A 23882-nucleotide genomic window follows, 5' to 3' on the forward strand; every position below is an offset into this window, starting at 1 on the left:
CAATGGCTTTATTTAAACATATGAAGACATCGCTGTGTAGAGATCCTTTAAAAAATGTTTTAGCCTTTCCCAGCCGTAGAGAGAGCGACCACTTTATTTGCTGGAAAGGGCTCTTCCCGCCCCTTCCTACTCCTGCCCTGCCTCCGCCCCCCGCCTCCCTTCCCCATATATTATTACTCTATGCCACCAACGTTAAAACAGTCCCACCGCGCTCCCTGCCCGCGCCGCGGCCGGCGGGCAGCCTTTCCCTGGCCGCCAGCAGCCCGCGGCCGCCGGGCGGCTCCCCCGGCGCCGGCGCTGCCCGGCCGTGCGGAGCTGTCTCTGCGCGGCGGGTGCTGAACCGCGCGGGGCGGCAGCGGCGGCCGGAGCCCTCCCGGCCTCGCCCCGGCGCCCGGAGCGGAGGGAGGCGGCGGAGGGGGCGCCGCGGGGGATGGGGGGAGCCGGCGGCGACCCCGCGCCGCCCGCCTGAGGAGCCCGCGCACAAAGCCGCGCCGCGGCCATGGAAGAGGAGCTGAAGTGCCCGGTGTGCGGCTCGCTGTTCCGGGAGCCTATCATCCTGCCCTGCTCGCACAATGTCTGCTTGCCCTGTGCCCGCACCATCGCCGTGCAGACCCCGGAGAGCGAGCAGCACCTGCCGGCCCTGCTCCACTCTCGGGGCCCCGCGCCGCCCGCCTCCGCGCCGGGAGCGGCGCCGGGAGCGGCCGCGGGCTCCGCCGCCTGCCTGGACTCGGAGAGCGCGGCGGGCGGCGGCGGCGGGGACCACGCGGACAAGCTGAGCCTGCACAGCGAGACCGACAGCGGCTACGGCTCCTACACCCCCAGCCTGAAGTCCCCCAATGGCGTGCGGGTGCTGCCGCTGGTGCCCGCGCCCCCGGGGGCGGCGGCGGCTCCGCGGGGCGCCGGCCCCGCCAGCTCCTCCCTCACCTGCCCGCAGTGCCACCGGAGCGCGTCCCTGGACCAGCGCGGGCTCCGCGGCTTCCAGCGCAACCGGCTGCTGGAGGCCATCGTGCAGCGCTACCAGCAGGGCCGCGCCGCCGCCGCCGCCGCCGCCAAGTGCCAGCTCTGCGACCGCAGCCCGCCCGAGCCGGCCGCCGTGCTGTGCGAGCAGTGCGAGGTGCTGTACTGCGCCGCATGCCAGCTCCGCTGCCACCCGGCCCGCGGGCCCTTCGCCAAGCACCGCCTGGCCCCGCCGCCCGCACACCCGGGCGCCCCCGGCGGCGGCGGGGACGGCGGCGGCGGGAAGGGGGCGGGCGGCGGCCGCAAGCTGCCGACGTGCGCCGAGCACGACCTGGAGAACTACAGCATGTACTGCGTGAGCTGCCGCAGCCCAGTCTGCTACCAGTGCTTGGAGGAGGGCAAGCACAGCAAGCACGACGTAAAGGCCTTGGGAGCCATGTGGAAGCAGCACAAGGTGAGTCCCGACAGCCCGCTGGGAGCTGGGGTGATGCCCAGAGCTGGGGTGATGCTCAGCACTGCGGTTTGTTCATCCCAGTGCCGCAACGGTGTGTGCAGTTTGTGAGACATGAGGTCCTTCGTGTCCATCATCCTCTCAGACTTTGCTCCCTTCAGAATGGTGCTCATAGGTTTTTGGCCCTTCCTGACTTCCCGCTGACCCCGCAGCTTCTGCTCGGCGTTGGAAAACCCAGACTCCCTCTCATGTTGGCCTCACCTCGACCAGTGAGGTTACACCAGGTCTCAGGCAGATAGCTGGAATTAGCATGTCTATCTCACCAACTTGTTTGCCTTCCACAGGGTCCTTGGCCATCCTGTCCTCAGCCTTCCCCATGCTCTCGCAGTGGCAGCAGCTACCTGTGAGGAGACAGGGTGGTTGTTCCTCCTTTTCACCACCTCCCTTTCATCCAGGACTCTGTGCAAGCTGCCGCAACTGTATGTCAATGAGGGAGAGTGGCCCACAGCCACCCAAATGTTTTAGACAAGAAAGTGTGGTACAGATGCTCATGGACACTGGGTGTTCTCCTGGCCCTTAAAGAGGTCTCCTCCCACTCGGTTCCCAAAGAAGCCTGGAGTAATGGCTGGAGGGACTTTCATGATACAAAGATAAATAAGGGATTGTAGATGGGGACTAGGGACAAGTAAAGCTTTTTCTGATTCATATATCGTCATTGTCTGATTCATGCTTCCCTGCAAGTGATGCTCCCTAGTCCTCCCTGGATTCCTTTGTGGACAGGTCAGAGCCATTTGTTTGGCTACACAGGAGTTTAGTGAGGTCTGGTAGAGCTGGTGAGTCACTTGGTCATGCTTTCCTTGCTAAAAATAAGGCTTTGCAACAATGTGAATAAAGAGCAAGATGTGGCCTTAGAAGTCAAAAATATGTATGAGGTTAGTTCTTTCTTGCTGAGAATGATGGACCCTGGAAAAATGATTAGTTCAAACATATGAACTTAGAGAGGGGACTTGAATACCTGAGAGCTGAGGACAATCCTTTGCAGCTTCCTGTTATACTGGGGTTAAAGGACTTCTCCCACAGCTGTGCAAAGAGCACTTGACCAGCTCTGCTGGCTGCAGGATTCCCTTCTCTTTACTCTCTGCTTGCAGTTATCAGTAAAGAAAGCACAGAGAGATCCTTTCAGACACTGCAGGAAAGGTCAAAATCAAGACTGGTGTCATCACACCTTGGCCATGGAGTGGTTGAGCAGAAGATAGGCTGAAGTATTTGGCAAGACAAAAAAATTGCTTTCTATTTTAAGATCCAAAGAAGATGCCCCTTGGGGTGATCTGCATTGTTTATCCATCCAAGAAGAAAGACAAACTTCTTCTGGAGGTGTTTCAGTGTAAATGTTCTGCCAGCAGCTCAGCCATCATTACTCCCTAGCATGATGAGTGTTTGTACAGAGAAGTTCTCTTGGCCCAGAAGCAGCAGATTAAACATTTGCAGCTGCTGTTCATATCCCAGTGTCACAATCCATTTCTAAGCAGAATTGATCTGATGAGCAGGGTCTGAGTTCACAGTTCAAACCTGGCCGATGTTTGGGAGAGCATGAGAGAGCAGCTTGTGATGTACTATGGTCTACCTTGAGTTAAAACTGATGTCTTTTGGAATATGACCAGTCCGATGTAATCAAAGTTCAGAATCAGTTATTTTATCTCTTTCTTACTGTCAAATATGGGAAAAAAACCTTTTGGCTTGTATTTTTATTGCATTTTTTTCTGTGACTGAGGTATCACAGAACATGATTTTTCTCTTGGTTTGCATATTCAATCAATGTCAAAATTCTAGCGAAAATAAACCCTTGAAATTACATAATTTGGGGACTCTGAAATTATGCTCTTGTGAATATTATATTTTCCAGAAAAATGTGCTTGGCACGAAATAAATTTAATGGAACTGTATAGCCAGGCAGCTTAAATGATCATCTCACATTCATTCAGATAAATTGTTTTGGAATTAGATACTTCTGCTTAGAAATAGTTCTCTGATACAACAATTTCTACAAGTTTATTACCTGCAGTTACTTTGGCCAAACCATAAATTACTTACATTGACTGGTATGCCAAACATAATTTAAGGCTTGTGTGTTCTCTCCAGATGCTCCACGCATAGCTGGCAGAGGCAGCTGAAAGGTTTCTTCTTAGACCAATAAGCCTTCCTTGTGTTAGCCCTTTGTTTGGCTCCTCCTTTGTCTGGGTCTTATTACAGTGGCCTAGTGGCAAATTACAGAGTGTATAACCTTGTCCAGGCAGTGCTGCAGGCCATGCAAAGAAATGTGCACTCACCCTCAGCTGTACTGCTGATACCAAAGCTGTACTGGACTGGTTGGTCCCTGTTAGTGGTGCAGGTTCCCCATTGCACTGTTGTGTGTAACTTGTCCTACAGACAAAGTAAAATTGGTGTAAAATAACACCAAGGTTTCAATGGCACAAATCTATGAAAATCCCCTGGTTTAGCTGGACTTCATTATACTCACTTGCCTAAAAAATGCATCTGGACCAGCATTTCAAGGTTATTAACAAAAACTCTTAGTCTTCTGTTGAAGTTTAATCCTTTCATGTCTTCTTAGCAAGTACAGTGGTACTGTAATCACATTCAGGTAGGTCTTCTGACCTATGAATATGAGGAATGATGGGGGACACATTTCAGCTCTGCCCATTCTCAAAGGCTTAACCATACGTACGTACCAAAATGCTGAAAACACCCACAGCTGGATAGGTCTGTGAAGGGCAGGCAGGCAGGCAAGTGTGGGAGTCCACATGCCTGCTTTTATTTCCTGACCTAAAGACTTGTGTTCCCAAAAACATGTGGCCTTTGTGAGAATTCGACTCCAGGACAAGCTTATCTAATCAATAGTCAATCTACTGCTAAAGAGAGATGGAGAGAAGGCAAACTAAATGAGCATGAACTGTTTGGTTGAAAAAGGACATGGCCATTATCTGGTTCATTTTCTGAAATCAGAGGTCTTCCCAGCCCATCTGGGTTCAATTACTTACCCTTGTGATCTCTGTGTTCCTGTAATTGGTGGAAATAGAAACTTGGTATCCATCTCCAGCCCTCAGATTATTGGTTGCAAGACCAGGTATTAATGTAAAGATAACACCAGGTGGAATACCATTTGTCAGGAGTTATTAATTGTCCCAGTCAATGGAGCTTGTTACATCTCAGTTTGGCTTACAATAAATATTTCTGTGCTGTGAAAGATTGCTCTGGGTGTACAGGGCATTTTTATGGCTTGGTTGGTTTACTGAAGGCTTAGTCATATAGCTCCACTTGATTTTAATGAGAAGTACATGACTAAAATTCCTCTGATTTGCAAGGTAGCTTTTACAAATGCTTGGAAAAACAAAGCTATTATCTCTAAGTGGGTTTCACAAATGGAAATCTGGTCTTCTACTCGGCTTCATGCTGCAGTCGAGTTAATGCAACCACAGGTTTTAATGAACAGATCAATTTGCTTATGAGCCCTTTAGACAGTGACATGGCTGAATTTCTGTTGCATCTCTCTGTGATAGGAGTGTGCCAGGAGTGACTCTGCTGATTGCCATTGGTGTATATGCTGCTTACAATTCATCTGTGGTGGTTTTCTACTGTTGCTGTGATGCCCACATACTGGTTTTGTCTCTTCTGATCTGGTGGAATGCACTTTGAGATTATTTGAGAGCTGGGGCAGATGTTGGGAAAGTGGAAGTTTTACTTTTGTCGGGACCAACCATTGGTTATGATTTGAAAGAAAGGAACTCTTGCCTCCCTGGGACAATTTGGTTAGGACAGTCAATGACAGAGAATATAATGCTTCTGCCACCTATTTTTTTCTTGCTTACACCCCAGCTGCTTTGTCATGTGCTGCTTTAACCTTGTTCTGTGTCATCTTGACAAATCAAAGGCTCAGATGTGCCCTGTGAGTGGAACAGAAGGTGTGATCAAAAAAGGTGGGCTTCAAACTTTCAAACTTTGGCAAACATGATCAGCCTGTGCAGAGCTGACCTCAAGTCTTGATTGTCTGATCTCGCAGAAAACAGAGATTTTTTTCATGGACCTGGAGATTGCTTCTGTGGCCTCCTGTAGTGTTAATATCAAACATCATCATTTCAGGTTTTTGTGCATTGACAAAGGTTTGTGTAGGAAAATAGCAAAGATTTAAATATTGAGAAATAGGCACAATAATGTGTCTTCCCTTTACATTTGTTACAAATTAATTTTGTAAAGCATATTCTCATATAGATTTTAGCTCTAATGTGCTTTCAAGGGGCCACTTTCCAGCCTCTTGTTCCCCAGTCTTGCATACGTTCAGGGTTGCTCCATCCCAGGTGCAGAACCTCACAATGACATCAGCCAGTTCTTTGAGTACACTTGGTGAATCCTATTGGGACTCCTAGACTTACAGGGATCCATCTGGAGTAGCAAATCCTGCACAAATTTGGGGTTTACTGGGGGTTAATCATTCTCACAGTCATAGTCCTCCAGCTCAGGGCACTGGGACCCCAAAATGCATCACTGGGTCTTCCAGGGGCAAAAACACTCTTTCCTTCCTGTCCTCAAAGTTCATTGATAAGCCTGTGGTTCAGCTTAGAGATCTCAGGTGTTAGCTGAGGAAAGGGAAGTTCAAGCCTAGAGGGTGGACTTTAAAAAGACATATTCTGTGTGCCTTACCGGTCAAAAGTTAGAGGAAGGGTTTTTTCCAGCTTTTGCAGAAACATGCACCCATTTGTTGAGTTGGAGCATGGGAAACTGGAGCCCCAAAGGGACATTACTATGAAGTCTGAGAAGGCAGATTTGTCTTTACACTATCTCAGGTTTAGTAGGATCTACCACATTTATAAAGATTTCAGACTTGGCTTAAAAAGAAGTGTCATTTTGGAAAGCACTTGGGGATTTTTCAGTATGACAGATGTTACTGTGTAAGTGTAAGATTACTACCTCCTTATGCATGTGGGTAGCTGTTTTATAAAAAGGTGTTTGACTTACCAAGTTGCTGCAATAAAGTGGAACGTGCAGACACAATACTTGACTGCCCCCATATGCATATTTCACCCTCATTAAATCTGATTACAGTAAAAATCTTAACTATGCTTTTCTAGCACAAACACTTTGTGGAATTAGGAATACATGTAAGCCTTTTGGGACATTATTAATCATCAAATCCAAGGATTACTAAGAAAAACATTTGCATTTTATCACTAACTTTTTCTTTTTTCTCTTCCTTTTTTCTCCCTTGCAGGCACAGCTGTCTCAGGCTTTAAATGGTGTTTCAGATAAAGCAAAGGAAGCTAAAGAATTTTTGGTTCAGCTGAAAAATTTATTGCAGCAGATCCAGGTAACTGTAGCATATAATCTGTTTTGAGAATACAGTAATCAATAGAACTGAGTGAATAATTTATTTGATGACTTTGTCTCCTATGCTATTCTCATCTTTCCTGGAATCATCTGACCTTCCTTTAATGGATTTGCTAGGTAAAATTATTCATCAAATAATGCCCGCAAGCCCCTCTTAGCTTCTAGATTGTTTGCTTTTTGTTGCAAAAAGCTGATACTCAATACTGGACATCTGAGCTGTGTTGATTAGTGTTTGATTGAATCCATTAGTCATGCTTCTAGGCTCCTCCCTGACTGCAATTGCTTGAATTTGACATTTAGGATAAATTCTCATTTTAACACATTCAAAATTTACTGCTAGCTTTTCATCTTACATTTCCTAAAAATGCACTAATTTCTGAAAAAAATCCAGTCAGCCTGCCTATTAGAGTGCTTGTTAGAAAGTCCTACACATACTCAAAAATACAGGAATATTCTACTAAAAAAAAAAAAAAGTAACTACTGCTAAATCAATGTGTCGTTAATTGGAGCGTAAGTTATTTTCATGCCTGTAATTGTCCAGATTTAATAGTCAGAAAAAGAGCTCATAGTGAGTGCAGTAATTGAGGGCACAAACCCAAAATGAAACAAGCCTTAATTTCAATCAAATTTAGACTCATCAGTGCTGGAGGTCAGATGATCCTCAAGGTCCTTCTCACCCTGCGGAATGTACCTGGAAATGTGCCGCTCTAGTTTGAGCTGCACAGTGTCCAGGAGGGGACACTTGTTTTCTGCTGCAGCAATGCTTGACAGCAATGGGATATGCATCACCTACTCTTCTGTAGCCCACTCTGCTGCTTGCTCATCTTTCATCAACAAGTCCTGTGCTTGTTGGTAACAGAAAACCAAAGCAGAAATTCTAAAAGTTTATTATTTATTCATCAAAGTATTCCACTTAAAACCCCAGAGGATGAATTTGTACTACAAGAGATGCCCAAGCTCTTGCGTTGCCTCAGGGCAGCCTAACAAGGCACCCTCACAGTCTCCCACAGCCATGTGGGGAATGGAACACACCAAAAGGAGAAACTGGTAAAATGAAAGGACATTTAACTGAAAGAAACCAGTGCAAAGCCACTGACTGGCACATATAATATGCTTGTATTTTGGCTAGAGTGTGATGTTTTTCTCAGCTGACTTACCCATTTAACAGTTATGTAGCTTACATAGTTATGTGGTCTACTCATTTAGACTTCTTTCACTGTCCAAGGAGAAAAGAGAGGCACCTCTAGACAGCATTTCTTCCTGTAGGTATGAACAGCTATTTTAGGATGGGATAACCCATCCAAAACAGTAGTCTATCACCAATCCTTCTTGAGTCATCTAGCTCCATTACAAATGTATTTTTCCCTCCTGAAACCTAGAAGTGGCCTATTATGACTATTTATGACTATGCTGTAAAATCCTTTAATGTGTTTCAATAAAATCACTGCCAAATTGCTCTGCATAAGGGAGCTGCTACAGTTGGATCAAAAGACCAAGCCATTTATTTGATGCTGCTCATTGCTTAAAATGCTAGAGGAGAGCTCAGAAGAGGAAATTACATCCAGCAGTACCCTCTAACATTTAGCCAAGTCTGGGCACAAATCTGAATCTGACCCTCATGTGTTCATCCTGAGCCTGAGTGAAACATCAAATTTCAGTAAACCAAAATGGCAGGACTAATCAGCTGCATATTGTATTCCTAAGTAAAACAAGGCTGGGGCACGGCTCCGAGATGATCACCCACACACTTGAACACTTAAGGAGCTCCCTGGGATGGTTTTCTCCCGTGACAAATTGCACTCCTCTCATGCGATGTTCGAGCTGCCTTTGATGATAACACATACCAGGGAATGCTCCTGGTAGTCAGCTTTGGTACAGCCACTCTTTGAGGGGAAAGGGTTTAGATGTGTCATGAGCCAGTCTGTGCCTTTTGACATTTGGACAAAAACCAATTCTTGTACTGCTACTTTGTGGGGGAACAGATGTAGCCTCTGTGCATAGGTTTATTGCCAGACACACATAGAACAGGTTATTTACAGCAGAAATCTTATGACGGTTGCCGCACTCGCATATGGACATTTACCCCTCAGCAAAAATGTATTTTAGTAATACTTTTACACAAAGGAGCAAGCAATATGCAGATCTTATTATCCAGTCTCAATGTGCTGTAGACCAGGCAGCCATTCACACTCTTTATCTCCTCTCTGAGTTTGCCAGAACTACCAGGAACCATGCTTTCATCTTACCTGGGGCAATTTGCAAGTTAGTAATCTATTTTTCTTTTCCCTGCTTTGCAGATTTGATGTTTGCCCCTCTTTTTTCCTGCCTTTCTCTTCTCTGAGGTCACTTTTGTATCTCTTGTTCTTTTCAGATACTGCCTGTTCCCCATTGCTCCTGTTGCTTCCTTGCTTCTCCTTGTTGCTGTCATGATCTGATTTTCCCATTTTCCCATCTGCTGTAACAATTTCATACTTTCTCACTTGAAGGAGGCATATCGCCAAACACCCGTTTGATGCGTGAGCAGAAAACGAGGAGAGAAATGATGCACTACAGCCACCAACTGATTAAGGCTCTGTGCACAAGCCAGCACTTCAGCAGTCATGGGATGGAAATGGGCTTAAGGGGGAGCTGGGTGTGATACAAGCCAAAGAGGGAGAGATGCAAACAGGAAGAGTCCGAGACAAACCTGTGAGCAGGAGCTGAGCCGTCTGGTGTATCCCCACCCCCAGATAAACCCCTGCCCGCATCTCGCCGTCAAGTCTAGGACTGCAGTGGGGGCTTCTCAGGGAATACTGACCCTGCATCCATCAGCTGGAGAATGGGATGCACGGGTCACAGTGAGGGAAAGGAGTACAGTGCTGAAAAATTTGAATTAAAAAAAAAAAAAAAGAAGACAAAGCAAATGAGTAGAAAATAAGAAAAAAGCAAAAGAGCTAAGAGATAGTAATGAGTTAGGGGAGTACAGTGTCTTAGCCAAGAAGTGCTTCTCCTTCAGTGCATGTTTAAAATCTTCTCACATTTAATGATGTTTTTTTCTGTTTTAAATTGGGGTATTTGGGAGGAAAGCTGATAGCACACCTAAACATCTCCTTGGAAGAGGAGCTTGAAAGTTTTCTCCTTCTAGTTTCATGAACAGAGGAGGTGAGGGAGAGTCTTCCTTTGAATGGGTACTACAGAAGCAGTTCCAGGGATTTATGTAATGCTAAATTGTTCCCAGAGTCTACTAAAGGCTCAGTGTTGTATACCTCATGCTGGTTTCTGCCTAGCAAAGAATTTTACCATAATGTGAATAGAAAGTTGTCTCTTTTTTTAAAAGCTAATCAAGTACATAGCTCCACTGCCAAGTGCTAGCTATTTTAAAAAAAGTACTCGAAGCAAACCTTAGGGCTTTGTACCTCATTAATTTCCTTGTAATAAGCCAGTAGACCAGATTCTGGTCTATAATTCTGTTCTAATTGCTGTGGTACAGAGCCAGTGATTTCAAAGTTGCTACAGTGGGATAATTGAAACAGATTGGAGCAGAATCCTCTTATGTATGTATGCACTGTGTATGTTACATTTAGCATTTACATTATGTTGTACTACATCTGTCGTCAGGAAAGCGCCAGTAAATCATGGTTTTGAGTAAGACCATTTGTGGCATGGCATGTTACTGTTTCATTTTGCAGCATGCAGCTATTACTGGTACAGCTGTAATGAAATCAGAAAAGCAACAAAAATACAGAGGGTCTTGAAAGGTAATCTTTTCTGAACAGGAAAGCAGGTATGAGCAGTAGCTTAAGCTGCAAACTGTGCTTTCTTTGATGGGTATGACTGTGTCCTTGTTGTAGGAGAACGGGTTGGATTACGAAGCCTGTCTTGTGGCTCAGTGCGATGCCTTGGTTGATGCGTTAACACGGCAAAAGGCAAAACTGCTCACAAAGGTCACCAAGGAACGTGAGCACAAGCTGAAGGTGAGCACTCCTCTCATCAGCTCAGCACAGCTGCTAACAGATACCTGGCATGGTTTGTCAAGTTCCCCAACCCTTTACACCATAAAATCTCCTAGTGACCAAATTCTAAAGTTCCTTTAGCAGGTTCCAATTCAGCAGTTTAACGGAACTGTGCCTATGCACATTAAATGAGTGATATACTTCGGCAGTTTGTTGAATCAGGCCATCAATCTTTATTTATCTGATGGTTTGGGGCTATCTTTTGAGAGGTGCTGATCAGTGAAACCTGTGTGTGGTTTGGATTATGGCACCTTATGCCCAAGGAAACAGTTGTAATTTTGATATCTCCTCGAATCTTTAAATTCAGGTAAGCCACCTCCAGAAATACATGAGCTACTCAAAATATATTAAAGAAATATAGTAAAAGGAGATGGCAAGAAGAAATCTAAAGTGGATGAATGAAGTAGCAGTCAAGAAATATTTAAATAGACACATTTCTTAAAATGCTGATATTTATGTGATTTTGAGGTACTATGGTGCCATTCACATTAAAAGTATCTAAGAAGGAAAAACTGAAATGGATTATCTAACATATCAGTTAACAAAATCCACCTGAGATCAGCATTCAGCTTGCTTAACAAGAACCAGCACTCAGGACATACTGCTGACAGGACAGCAAACTCTGCAGTTTATTGCTGTCACAAATTGTCCTACAGAACACAGTGCTACTAGACCTAGTCCACAGCCATGTGGCAGCAGAATCAAGGCCAAAATCTGAAAAAATGGAATGCAGCTATTTTATTTCTTAATTCCAGCAATGTGTTCTTAGGCAGAGAAGGTTCAATGATAAATTGTGAAGAGAATGTTAGGGTATTATCTGCGAGAAACCACTTCAGCAGTTTGCCTCTAAAGTGAAGGACTTTTTAAAAGCTCAGATGTTAGTGAAAGTGTGACTGGAAATGTGAACACTGCAAATGCAGAGACATGTTCTGTGCCCTCTCTGCCCCAAGCAAGCCTAATCTTTGAGAAATTAATCTGCTCTAAAAAATGAGATTCCCTGTGCACAACATTTTGCCAAGCTAATTATCGCTATTTACAATACAGAGCAAGTGAGTGAAGCTGATGGAGATATGGCAATAGCCATATGGCAGCTAAATTAAGCATAGATTTAACACACTCTCCCACTCCCTGTCTCTACTGAAATAATTTTATACAATTGACTGCAAGCTGAGGCAGTCATAGAACTGTACTGATGTTTGTTTTCCAGATTGTTTGGGACCAGATAAATCACTGTACACTGAAGCTACGCCAGTCAACAGGGCTTATGGAATACTGCCTAGAAGTTATCAAAGAAAATGATCCCTCTGGGTTTTTACAGGTATTTTTCTTCCTAATGTTCTGGGAAAAAAACAAACAAACAAACAAAATACATTAAAGCTAAGTCTAAAAACGTGTGGCTTTGTTTTAGCCCCTTCCACCTCCAAGGCAGGTTCACCTTAACTCCTGTAAGTACTGTCTGAAAACTCAGAGAACCTGGTGATAGCATGAGTGTCCCAGCAAAGAGATGGCTTTAACAGCTGCAGCCTGTCTGAGGTGAGGAGTTAATGGTCACACAACTCCCCTGATTCCTGATGTCTTTCCTCTTGCCAGCCCTTCCTTCTGGGCTGAGAAAAAGATGCTATGCAGCTAATGATAGCTTTTTGCAGAATATTATTTTATTCTCATCTGAGAAACCCAACACAGGGCCCCACAGAACTCTGATTAATTTGGAGAGGTCAGTGACTCAGCAGAGTAGTATTTCTCCCCCTTGTGCTTCTCCCCTTTGCTTTCCCATGTGAAAGAGTCCTTTCAGCACCTCCCCTGTAAGGAAATCTAGTCTGAAGGGTTTGCTTCACTGAGATTGTTGCATCAAGACCTGTGGCAGCTCCAGGTTCCTTTTCTTTGCAAAATATGGCCTAGCCAATAATTGCCTTAATTTGCAGGATATTGTTTCTTAGGTGCAAACAGTAAAAATATCTATTGATGAGACAAAACATAACAGTGTTTTTTCCCCATAAATTATTTTGCTTAATTTATTCTTACATGTTTATTAATAATTTTATTTTGTCCTAGTAGTTTTTTTGCCTTATTTATTGCCTAAAAAGAAAGGTACATCAAACAAAATGACCTGCATACATGAATGCATAAGTGTCAGGGGTTTGTCAGAGTATCCCTAAAGTACAGGATGAGAATTAGCCAACCTAAACCTATTAACACTCCAGACTGATTGTTACTGTCATGTCTGGTTTCAAGCAAGAGAGGGGAATGTGTGGTGTAGATTAATCTCAATGTTGCACAGATTTTAACAGGCTGTTGGTTGGACACTACAGGACAAACAAAACCTTTAGGTCTTACCTACATGCTATCTAGATATATGCTTTACTTTCTTTTCAGCTTGCTTTCCCTGTAACTTCTGTGGCTTCAGTTTTTGCAGCCTCCTTTATTAAAAAAACCCAAAACCATTTTTGCTTTTAATTTCTCCTGGTTAATCTAATGATGCTTTCAAGACAGCCAGCAGACACTCAGGCACGGCATTACTTTGAGCAACTACTCCTGCAGCCAGGATATTGAGACATGGCCAAGGGATCCAGCATCCGAGTAAGTGACTCCAAGGTTGCAGGAGGCTGTAGGATGCTCCTCCACCTACTGCACAGACTGATTAGGAGCTGTTGATGCAGAGGCTCAGACAGGAGTGCCCTCAGTAAAAGTAATGAGGAAAAGTATCCAAATTCCTGCAACAAAGGAAAACTCTCTCTGTTATACCCAGAAAAAAAAAAAATTCTACTCCCTGTGACTTACAGGAAGTTTACTGTCAGGGACTCCAGATATCCAAATGGCAGCTTCACTGAACTCAAGGACAGTTGAGTTCATTGATTTCCACAGAGTCAGGATTTAACTTCCTGAAGTGTCTGTTGTGATCATTTTAGTTTGACTTTTAGTCTGATTGCCTGTGGGCTAAGCTAGAGCAAATCTTTAAAAATTAAGTTCAGTTTTGATGTAATGGTAGAAAATCCATCATATATGTGAAAATCCATCTGACAATTTATCACCCTCAGTGTGAGTAATATACACCTTCCTTACCATTTGATTTTTTTAATCCTTTAGCTTTCATCCACTGAATCATCTCTGCTGAATGGAGAGACTCAAACATTTAAGCCTCTCTTTGTGCAACTTCTTTTTAAACAGGAGAGCAAAAGTAGACCATGGAGATCAGAGAACAGAGTACAGAATTATATGTGGCATTCAAAGGCATGACACACAACATAATCTTAATGGGCTTATTAAATGCATGTTTTACGTTCCTAGCCTAATATGAGATTTATTTTGAAAAGACAAGATGAAAGGATGCAACATAAATGGACCTCACCCCAAAACAACCAGATCCCATCTCATCTATTTTGCTGTCTTAATCCTGTTTCCTTTGTGCTGTATCTCACATGCATTCTGTCATTTTTAATGTCTGCATCTGCCATTTCATTATAAACCTGATACTCTCTTTCAGATTTCAGATGCTTTAATCAAGCGAGTTCAGGTATCTCAGGAACAGTGGGTCAAAGGAGCCCTGGAGCCAAAAGTATCTGCTGAGTTTGACTTGACTCTGGATAGTGAACCTTTACTGCAGTCAATTCACCAGCTGGATTTTATTCAGATGAAATGTAGGGGTGAGCTTTTATGATTTTCCTTTTCCTGTTTTTCATGCATGTGTTGAAACAGTTCTGGGAGATGTGAGGACACTAAAGGAGGAAGGAGGAATGACTTGAATTTGCTGGATAGTTTTATAACGTTTTCAGGTAAATTCAGGCTACTGGCTGTTTCCTGGAAAGGTGTGCTCCCCTCACATGTATAATCTTTAAGTGCATGAATTTGAGCTGAACAAGCTCAGATAGAAATACCAGGTGCACTTAAAGATTGTAAAGATAGCTTCTTCAGAGTAGGGCTTTGAAGATTAATAAGACATGAGCTGCATGAAACTTCATGCTGTTTTGTAGCAATCCTAGGTTTGACATGGTTAATTCAAGATACCAGTTACCCCTATCTTGTCAGAAACAGCTGAAGTAGAAATTAAATATTAGACACACACATACGCTTGAATAGGGAAAAAAAACCCAGCCTTTGACCTTTGACTTGTATCTGGACTGTGCTGTAAAAATTGCCCATCTTAATAAAAAAAGTCACGAGAAAGAAATTCACAAGGGGAAAGTACCACACCATGGCTGTACCACACAAGGGGAAAGTAGCTCCATGGCTGTACCATTCCATGGTTCCAGGTATCTGGATAATTCTGATGGACAAGCTAGAGGGAACTGAGATTAAAAAAATGTATCTAAAAGAAGAAGCTGATGAACAGGACATGTCACTGACATTAACAAAAAGGGAAATTAACATAATGAGCTTGTAGTGGGGTTAGTTTATATGGGGCAGGATGAGAACTGCATCAGAATTAGACAGATCCATAGAACAGTTGGGTTTGAAAGCCATTGTGGTCCCTGGGAATGATGTCATTAGCTTCTCTCAGTGGTGATTCAAGCCTTAATTATACATGTGGGTGACAGGATAGAGGCTGCCAGAAGTCAGTGAATGAGTTAAGGATATTAGTGTAGTGATGTCAGATGTGCTTTCTTTTTTTTTGGTTTGAGCAAGCATAAATAACTTTGTTCCACTTACATGTTCTCTCTGGGCCTAATTCTGCATCTAAGACACCCAAAATGAAATAATTAGGGTAGATAATTTGGCAGATATGTGGAGAAACCATGTTAAAACAGTTAAAGGCCAGAGTCTGATCACCAAGAATGCTTTGCATCTTGGCATAAACAGGCTGTGTTAAAGTTATTCAATAAACATCTGTGAACTGCTCCTTTTAAAATGTTGTCAGACAGGCAAGTGGAGTCAAGAGAGAAGGAATATCACTGATAAAACTCCTCTGAATGCTGTCTACACTTGTCTTTTAAAAATCAGTTTATATTTAATGCTAGCCATATTTATTGTGAAATATATTTAATACTAATCTCCTACCACTCTCCTTTACAAACACAGGAAAAATTTAGTTAAACTAGTCACATAGATTGCTAATTAACCACAGGTTACCTGAGGTGAGAGCAGCTTTTAAGGCATTTGGCTTGTGGACAGTCACCTGGCTTTAAGCTTGAAGACTTACAAAAATTTAATTGAGCGAGATTCATTTGTGCTTTTTGAATTATAGTCTTATCTGCTACGCTCTCATTTATCATAAGATGGCAGGGAAGCTCTGGTACTGAGTTACACACAATCTGAGGGGCAGAGAAGAAGACAGGACTTTTGCAGCACAAACATGTGCAGAACTTCCAAACAGCCTTGGGCTTTGCTCCCCAGAGGCAGGATTAGCCCTCAGGAAGGGCTTTTGCTTGCACTGTCTTCGTCCTACCAGGTATTATCTGTTGCATGCCCCATCAGGTTGTCAGCACAACCAGCGTGACCATGCACACACCCCACAAAGAATAGTGGAAAGGGCCACCATTCCTTAAGGTGCATCAGAGATGGCATTATTCCCCTTAACACCTCTGTGTGCCCAAGCTGAACAAGTCACTGACCAGTTCCAAGCTAACATTCATAGGTATTGGGGAGTGTTTAGTATATAGACATGTATTTATCTTTCTCCATTTATGACAGCATGCCTGTTTCCATTTGAACTTCTCAGTCTGACACTTCGGCCTTTTTTTTCCCTGAAACTTCATTCTCAACCAACTCTGCATTATTTAAGAATCATAAAGTGGTCTGGGTTGGAAGGGAACGTTAATGATCATCTAGTCCCAACCCCCTGTCACAGGAAGGGACACTTTTCACTAGACCAAGTTTGTTCAGAGACCCATCCTGCCTGGCCTTGAACACTCCCAGGAATGGGGCATCCACGGCTTCCCTGATCTCCCTGTTCCAGTGCCTCGCCACCCTCACAGTAAGGGCTTTCCTCCTAATATCTAATCTAAACTGTCTCTCTTTCAGTTTGAAGCCATCCTCCCTTGTCCCATTACTGCATGCCCTTGTGAAAACTCATCTCCAGCTCTCTAGTAGGCCCCCTTTATGTACTGGAAGGCCACAATATGGTTTCCCTGGAGTCTTCTTCAGGCTGAGCAACCCCAGCTCTCTCAGCCTGTGTTCATTGGAGATGTGCTCCAGCCCTCTGTTCACCTTTGTGGCCCTCTTCCAGACCTACTCCAACAGTTCCATGTCCTTCCTATGTTGGGGGCCCTGGCGATGGACATGGTACATGGAGCCATTGACCATTGCACTGATAGCAGTGCAGCCATGCAGCCAATTCCTTATCAGCTGAGAGGTCCATCCATTAAAATTCTTGTTTCTCCATTTTAGAGACAGGGATGTCATGTGGGACAGTGTCAAATGCTTTGTACAACTCCAGGTAGGTGACATCAGATCCTTTCCTTTCATCTGCCACTGCTGTTATTCTGTCATAGAGGGCCACCTAATTTGCCAGACATGATTTGCCCTTCTTCAGATGCACTGTTTGCATTTTCTCATGCAGAGTGGTCTTGCATCTAGAAATACAGGTATCACAGAGTAATCAACTCAGGATTTCAGGAGCAAGCACCCAAACTAATTGGGAACATCACTTTGCTGACTGTAAGGAGAAGCTGCAGTTGCATGGTGATGTTTTGCTATTTATCACCATGAGCACTGTAACAGATTGCCCAGAGAGGTCATGGCATCTCCCTCACTGGAGATGTTCAAGAACTGTAGGGACACAATCCTGTGCCACATGCTCTAGTAAGTCCTGCTTGAGCAAGGAGGTTGGACCAGATGACCTCCCATGGTCCCTTCCAAATTGACCTGTTCTGTGATTGTGTGATTTCCATATTTCTGAGCATCCAGTTTCACAAAGAAAAAATGTATATGTCTCTTCACATCTACTCCTCTTTCTTCAATCCAACCTACGCCAGCACACCAACAAGTCATCAGTCTTTGCCAAATGTTGGTGTTGAGGTGAGTGGTATTAAGTCATTTTACTGGTTGATCTGAAGAGCAGATGCTTTAATGATATCAGTGATCTGTAAAGGAAGTTTGGGGGAGATCTAGGAGAAGAGGGCAAGCATGGGTTTTCCAACTGTAAGTTGTTTTTTTGTTTTTTTTTCCCAAAAGCTTTACAATGTAATATTTGTAATATCTGTATTATTGTTATCAGTGCTTAGTACATGACTGAATTTCTATTTTTTTTTTTCAAACTCTGGCCTCATTCAACCTCATTGAACTTGCATGGGTCATTTAGAGTGAAAGCATGCTTGTAAGTAAACATTGATTCACTGTGTTAGACGAAGAATGAAAAGGAGAACAAATCACATGGCATTTGCTTTGATGTCATGTTCATTTACATTACTGATGCACTCTCTATAAGCACAGATCTAAAGCTCGTTTCAAAAAATAAAGATCATAGGGTTCTTTTTACAGAAAGAAGAAGCAATCTGAGAACAAATTAAATGTGCAGAGATGTAATAGGTGCAGAAGTAATGCTTAGGCAGTCATGTTGATCAAAGGGTCTCACTGAGTCCCACACTCCCTGGGCCAGCTGACCTGAGAGACACTCACACAGCTCTAGTAGTTGCCAGCATTTTGAGCTTTCCCAGATAATTTTCCCTATCCATGTTTTCTTCTCTCTGTTGCTTTTACTGAGTGCCTTGTCACAAAATTGCTATCCTCTGATGCCTAGCTTAATGTGTACTTCACACATTTTCAATTGAAGCTATTGGCACAGGCAAATGCATATTCCGGGTTTGTTTTGTTCACACAGCTGTAACTGGCATGCAGTCTTCATTGGCTGAAAAACAGGACTAGATACAAAATAGGAAAATATATAGCTACTCTACTTTTCTGTACCACCTCTGAACATTCATTCATATACCCCTTCTCCTTGTCCTGATGACTGCTTCCCTCTTCTGCAAACCACGAAGATTCCCCAGTCACGTCTGCCGCAAATCTTCTCTGCTTCTCCAGGCATGAGCTGTATGCCTTGATAATTAAAGGACAACTCTTTCATCTTAAGCTTTACCTCTGGTTTTTTTCTGCTCTGTGTCATGGACTCAGCTCCTTGTGGTCTCTCCTTCTCTCTTAACACTGTTAGTAAGGCACTTGCTACAGCAGTGACTCAAGCTATTCCAGGGCTGTACTGCAGTTTTGGAGGAAGTAAAAGTTTTCCTGTTTCTGGGGGGTCCCATTAATTTGGTGCATTTAGTCCTTTAAAAACTAGTCTGGGAAGGTGGATGACATCATTGCACCACTTGATTGTCAAGAGGACAAAAAACAGTATCTTAGGGCAGCCCTACTGTACCCTGTGAGGGGACTACCCTGATTAGCCATGAGATGCATTGAGCAATGTGTTTTGGGGACTGCTCAGTTGACAAGAGGCATTAGTCAGTGTCACATTTCTTATCGAAGAGTGACCTGAATGAAGCACTTTTAAAATAGCAGGACATCATTCAGACTCATTAATAAGTCCTGCTGTGTCAATGCAGTATCATTTCTCCCTTTATATTTTTAATGTTTTCCTTCCAAAAAATCTCTCGAGAACTTTAAATTGGTCAGGAAGCGGGACAGAACTGCAATTTAACATCTGAGTCTTTTTTTTCCCGGTATTTTTTCTTTCCTTAGTCCTATTCCATTGCTTGTTGCTGTGAGGTATATACCAGTGTCCTGACTATTCAATTCACTTTGCACTTTCCTATGATTTTTACAAGTCTTCATCTTTCCTCCTTCCATAGGGAATTTGAGATCAAGGCAAATCTCTGCCCATCCACATCCAGTGGAGAAAGCAGGAGGTCAGGCACAGAGAGCATCATGCAGCAAAGCTGCACAGCTGCTTGGCAGAAGTTTCTTGCCTCTCCTTCAGGAGAGTTGTGCAGCTCAGGCCACAGGCTGGATCAAAGAGAGCAGGAGGCTGATACGGATTACCCACAAAGCTCTGAATTTCCAGCAACACATTAAAGAAGCCAAGGCACTTCCCCATAATATGTGAGTCTCTCACACATTGGGCCAAAATTCACACTTCTACTGGGAAGTGGGAACAGCACTCTACTAGATGAAAACATATTTTATTCCTAGACAGTGTTGCTGTTTACATAGTTAAAAGGGAATTGTCAAAGATATACCCTCCCCCAAAAATTCTGCTCTTTTTTTCAGCATTGTGCATTACATGAACAGTTCCTGAAAGCCTCCTATCAGTGTTCCTAGGAGATAAGAGGTTTTTTTCAGAGGTTGAAAATGTTAGTGGTTTATTCAGAGGTGAAGGGGCATTGTCTATTTTGCCTCTTATAAACTTCAGGAATTAGGTTTTCATCCAGTCTTGCCAGGAGGAGTCTCAGAAAAGGAGAGGGCCCTCCTGAGAGGGCTAACCAGCTAGCAAAAGTGGCAGGAGTGTGGATGGCTGATAGAGCCCTATCTTCTCTCAGGCTCGTCAGTCAGGAATACATAAGTTAACAAACATAGACAAAACTCTAACTTAAAATGGTTCACCTAAGAAATCCCATTACCTCTGAATTCCTCATGTTCAGGTTTTTGACTCTTGTCACATTTCTGTGACTTCTCCAGACACAATGTCTCCTAGAGAAAAGTCTGAACTTTCCATGTGAGAAAACAAGCAGGTTTTTATTTATGACACCCTCTGAGTCATCCTTAAATATCAAGGAATAGGAACAAGGCTTCCTTTTCACAGAAAAACCTTCAAGAGCTAATTTATAAAGCTCTTTTGTTTCATTCTTCTGGGCTACCAACCATCTGCGTTCACTGCGGTGATGGATAATGCCAGCGGAAAGCCGTGCTAGCTTCTGTGCTGTTTATCACAAGTGTGATGTTGACTTTCGAGTCACTTCCAAAGTGGGGGTGAAGCCTCAGCCCTGTCACACAGTAGCATCCATTTTCCCACAGTCTGCTTGGTACACAGAACATGAACAGTCCTCTTTTATCCAGAAACATAAAATAGGATGAAAGGAACAGCTCAAGGGCTTAGCTCTCACGCAGACAGAAGGAGGAAAATAAACTAGAGGGTCAAAGCAGAGTATATAAAGAAGAGCAAACTGATATTATTAAGACAATGAATTCTCAGAGCACTCGGTTTCTTCTAAGACATGATTGAGCTCAGGAGAAATTATATTGAGATATTGAATGGTAAAATTTAGCCTTGGGCAGAAGACCAGGCAGGCTTTGTGCATCACTTGCATCCTACTTAACCTGTATGGTTTCAACAGTGCATAAGATGCATGCCAGCTCTGTCCAGAAGACTAAATGTCACTTTATAATTGCCAGCAAAGAGTGAACACTGAGAGTTTTAGTTTAGGAGAGGTTGGATAGAGGTCTCTTTCCCACAGAGACACAGCTGAATATTTTACTCTATTTCTTTTTATTTTTAAGATGCTGGTCTGGTAAACAGTCTCTTGGTGTTTCCTCTGAGCAAGTCACTGAAAAGGCATGTGGTAGAAAAATTTGCATTTGTAATTTCCATGAGGAGTCTCCTGTGATGGAGAAGTTCCTTTTGCTACCTGAACCATGGGATTTAGATAAAGTTTGCAAACAGAACAATTTGCTTCAACAGTTTATTTTAAGTGTGGTTGCCATAAAGATAACATATCCAAGGTGTTTGTGATGAAAAACTAAGGGGAGAGGGAGGGGTGGTAAATTAGATTTTTAACACCCCCTGCCCCTCCTTTTGGGGACAGTGCATGCTCTGGTGTGAAAAAGAATTCTTCCAGACAGTGACTCCTGGGAAGGAAACCACACATGGATTCCCCAGACTCTAGTTCTTATGAGACATGACAATCAAGTCCAGATATGTTTCTGTCAGTGAAATGATTTGTCTAACTGGGTAACAACATTTTGTTATGTAATTTTACTGCCTTTTGTTTCAAGGAGGAGAATGGACTCTCTTCCTAACAAACACTGGCTCCCCTGCAAGGGGAAGGAGGTGAGCAGTTGCCATACTGCTCACAGCACAGACTAATGGGGTAGGGCAGAGTTACACTAACCTGTACCCAGTTCCTGTTTCAGTGCCACCTGTCCCATTACTGCAGCTGGAGAAGTGTTGCACCAGGAATAACAGTGTGACATTGGCCTGGAGGATGCCACCTTTGAGCCATAACCCAGTGGAGGGTTATATCTTGGAACTTGATGATGGAGATGGTGGCCAATTCCGAGTGAGAATTTCATTCAGCATTTATTTGTGTTTCTTTGTATGTGAGTTTCCTCCAGATACGGATTTGTTTCTGTCTGAGGGTGGGGAGAGGGGTAAGGAAGATGTGGGTTGTCAAAACATCTGTAATTCCACTGTGCTGGTGGAGAAAGCAGTACAGATGCTGCTTAATAGAAGGACCACTGGCCTAGGTAGGAAATTTGTTTGAGGTTATTCTCAGGGCTCTTGGAAAGAGGGCCTTGAGGTATGCCCAGTGCGTTCCAGAGTAGAAAATCCCATATGAGCCTGCTGAATACGAGAAGGTGGAAGTAGTTCATTGCACAAACCAGAAATTTCTTTGAAGCCCCTACTCTTGTCTGTCCATTGCACCCTGTTTCAACAGCTGACATTCTTGGTCCAGAAATGCAACTCAGTCTTTCCCAATTTTTTGAGTAAAAATATGATCCTGCATAAAAATACAGGGTTTCTAAATCTTTCCCCTGGGAGTGGATGAGACTAGGCTGGTGAAAGCTTTTTCCACTGTCACGTTGTGATGGAATTGATAAATAAGGAAAGGCTTCCCAAGTGCTGTCCTTCCAGATCCTCTGGGTGATGCCACAACGTGATGCTCCTGGTTACAGGTGCAGGGTGCTTATGGGCTCCCAGACTTTTTAGACACATCCTGATAAACAAACTAGAGAAGCAATTCAATCAGCTTTCTTCTAGCCATGTCTTCCTCAAAGCTGTGGCCCTTCCACCTCAGGCAAGCTTCATGCTCCTGTTGTTCAGGACCTGGCTGGCCCAGTGCTTTCCCTAGGGGCTGGTGCCTCCAAAGCATCTGGACATCACTGTGGAGTACAGCTGCTCTCTTCACAAAAACATGTGATGGCATTTCTTCGGGAGCTGCAAACTGGCTCCTGTCTGGAAACCTAAAAATTTCTCAAGCTGAAAATGTCCTGGCATGGATCCACCTAAGGAACTGTGAAACCACGACACTCATAGCCAGCAAAGGTACCTGATTTGGACACTCCTCGTTAGAAGAGGCAGAAATATTGGCAGGGCATTTTGAAGAGGACATTGTGGTTTTTGGAAGGTCTCCTCAGTTCCTTTGTCCAAGTAACATTTCGCAGAGATTTGAAGAGCCTGGTTTCCACTACTGAAATTGTGAAAAGGTACTTTTGGGAATGGCTGCTGAGAGCTGCCAATATAGTCAATGTTAGTAGGTAAGAGGGTTATCAGTGTGTGATGAATGAAGAGTTAGAATAAAGTGTTAGAATTCCAGTATCTTTTATCCAGTTTATCCAGGATAAACCTTTTAAAGTGGTATTCATGTCTTGTGAATAACAAGATTTCAGCCTGGCGTGTATCCAAGCTCATTTGTGTGGGTGGGTTTTGGTACTGCCAAAGGTTTTAGGACTGCCAGCAGTGCCATGTTTAGGTTTTGGATTGAAAAAGATACAAAATAATCTCAATCCTTAAAAATGTTAGGTGATAACTTCTAAGGGGAATGTTCTGCGTGCTGTAGTAGAAACATCCTTGGTTTTACCCGTTCAAAGATAAAAGGCAGGCTTCTCAGCAGTGCCATTTCAATAAGGGTTTGCTGACCTTTTAAATGGAGAATTCTATATCTGAAAGCAAAGTCGTTGACTGCAATTTATCAGTATTTGATGGGTGAATTTGAAGAGCATCTTTGTAGAAGAAGAGAGCATCAACCTGCATAAACCAAAGCAGTGAACAGTGGTAAACATGAAGTGGATTAGAAAATGTGAGAGTTGTTAAACAAATACAAAACTTTTCACAGTAAGCATCTCTTATGACATGGAGGTAAATGAAGTTATTCTATTAAAAATTTGTCTCCATGAACGATCACCAGCTAACTCAGAACCCAAGAGATTTTGTTGTTTGTAGCAGCCACCGTAGTAGCAAAGAGGACAAACACATGTCCTGCTGTAAACTTAATTAATTCCTTTCTTACTCATCACAT

General features: G+C 43.5%; 1 protein-coding gene across 2 annotated transcripts in view; it reads left to right on the forward strand.

The window, feature by feature from the left end:
• Nucleotides 1-316: 316 nt before the first annotated feature.
• The window catches only part of TRIM67 (tripartite motif containing 67), a 35926-nt gene continuing 12360 nt past the window's right edge, over nucleotides 317-23882 (forward strand). Inside the window, exons 1-6 of one of the 2 annotated variants that reach the window (XM_068185111.1) lie at nucleotides 317-1411; nucleotides 6672-6767; nucleotides 10618-10740; nucleotides 11987-12097; nucleotides 14261-14414; nucleotides 21778-21923. In XM_068185111.1, coding sequence (XP_068041212.1) covers nucleotides 500-1411; nucleotides 6672-6767; nucleotides 10618-10740; nucleotides 11987-12097; nucleotides 14261-14414; nucleotides 21778-21923 — 1542 coding nt within the window. In that variant the 5' untranslated portion in view covers nucleotides 317-499. Of the gene's footprint in view, nucleotides 1412-6671; nucleotides 6768-10617; nucleotides 10741-11986; nucleotides 12098-14260; nucleotides 14421-21777; nucleotides 21924-23882 lie in introns of both variants that reach the window. The other variant, XM_068185110.1, reaches the window with a different exon arrangement.

The sequence above is a fragment of the Anomalospiza imberbis genome, chromosome 3 (genome assembly GCF_031753505.1).
Source record: "Anomalospiza imberbis isolate Cuckoo-Finch-1a 21T00152 chromosome 3, ASM3175350v1, whole genome shotgun sequence".
NCBI lineage: Eukaryota > Metazoa > Chordata > Aves > Passeriformes > Viduidae > Anomalospiza > Anomalospiza imberbis.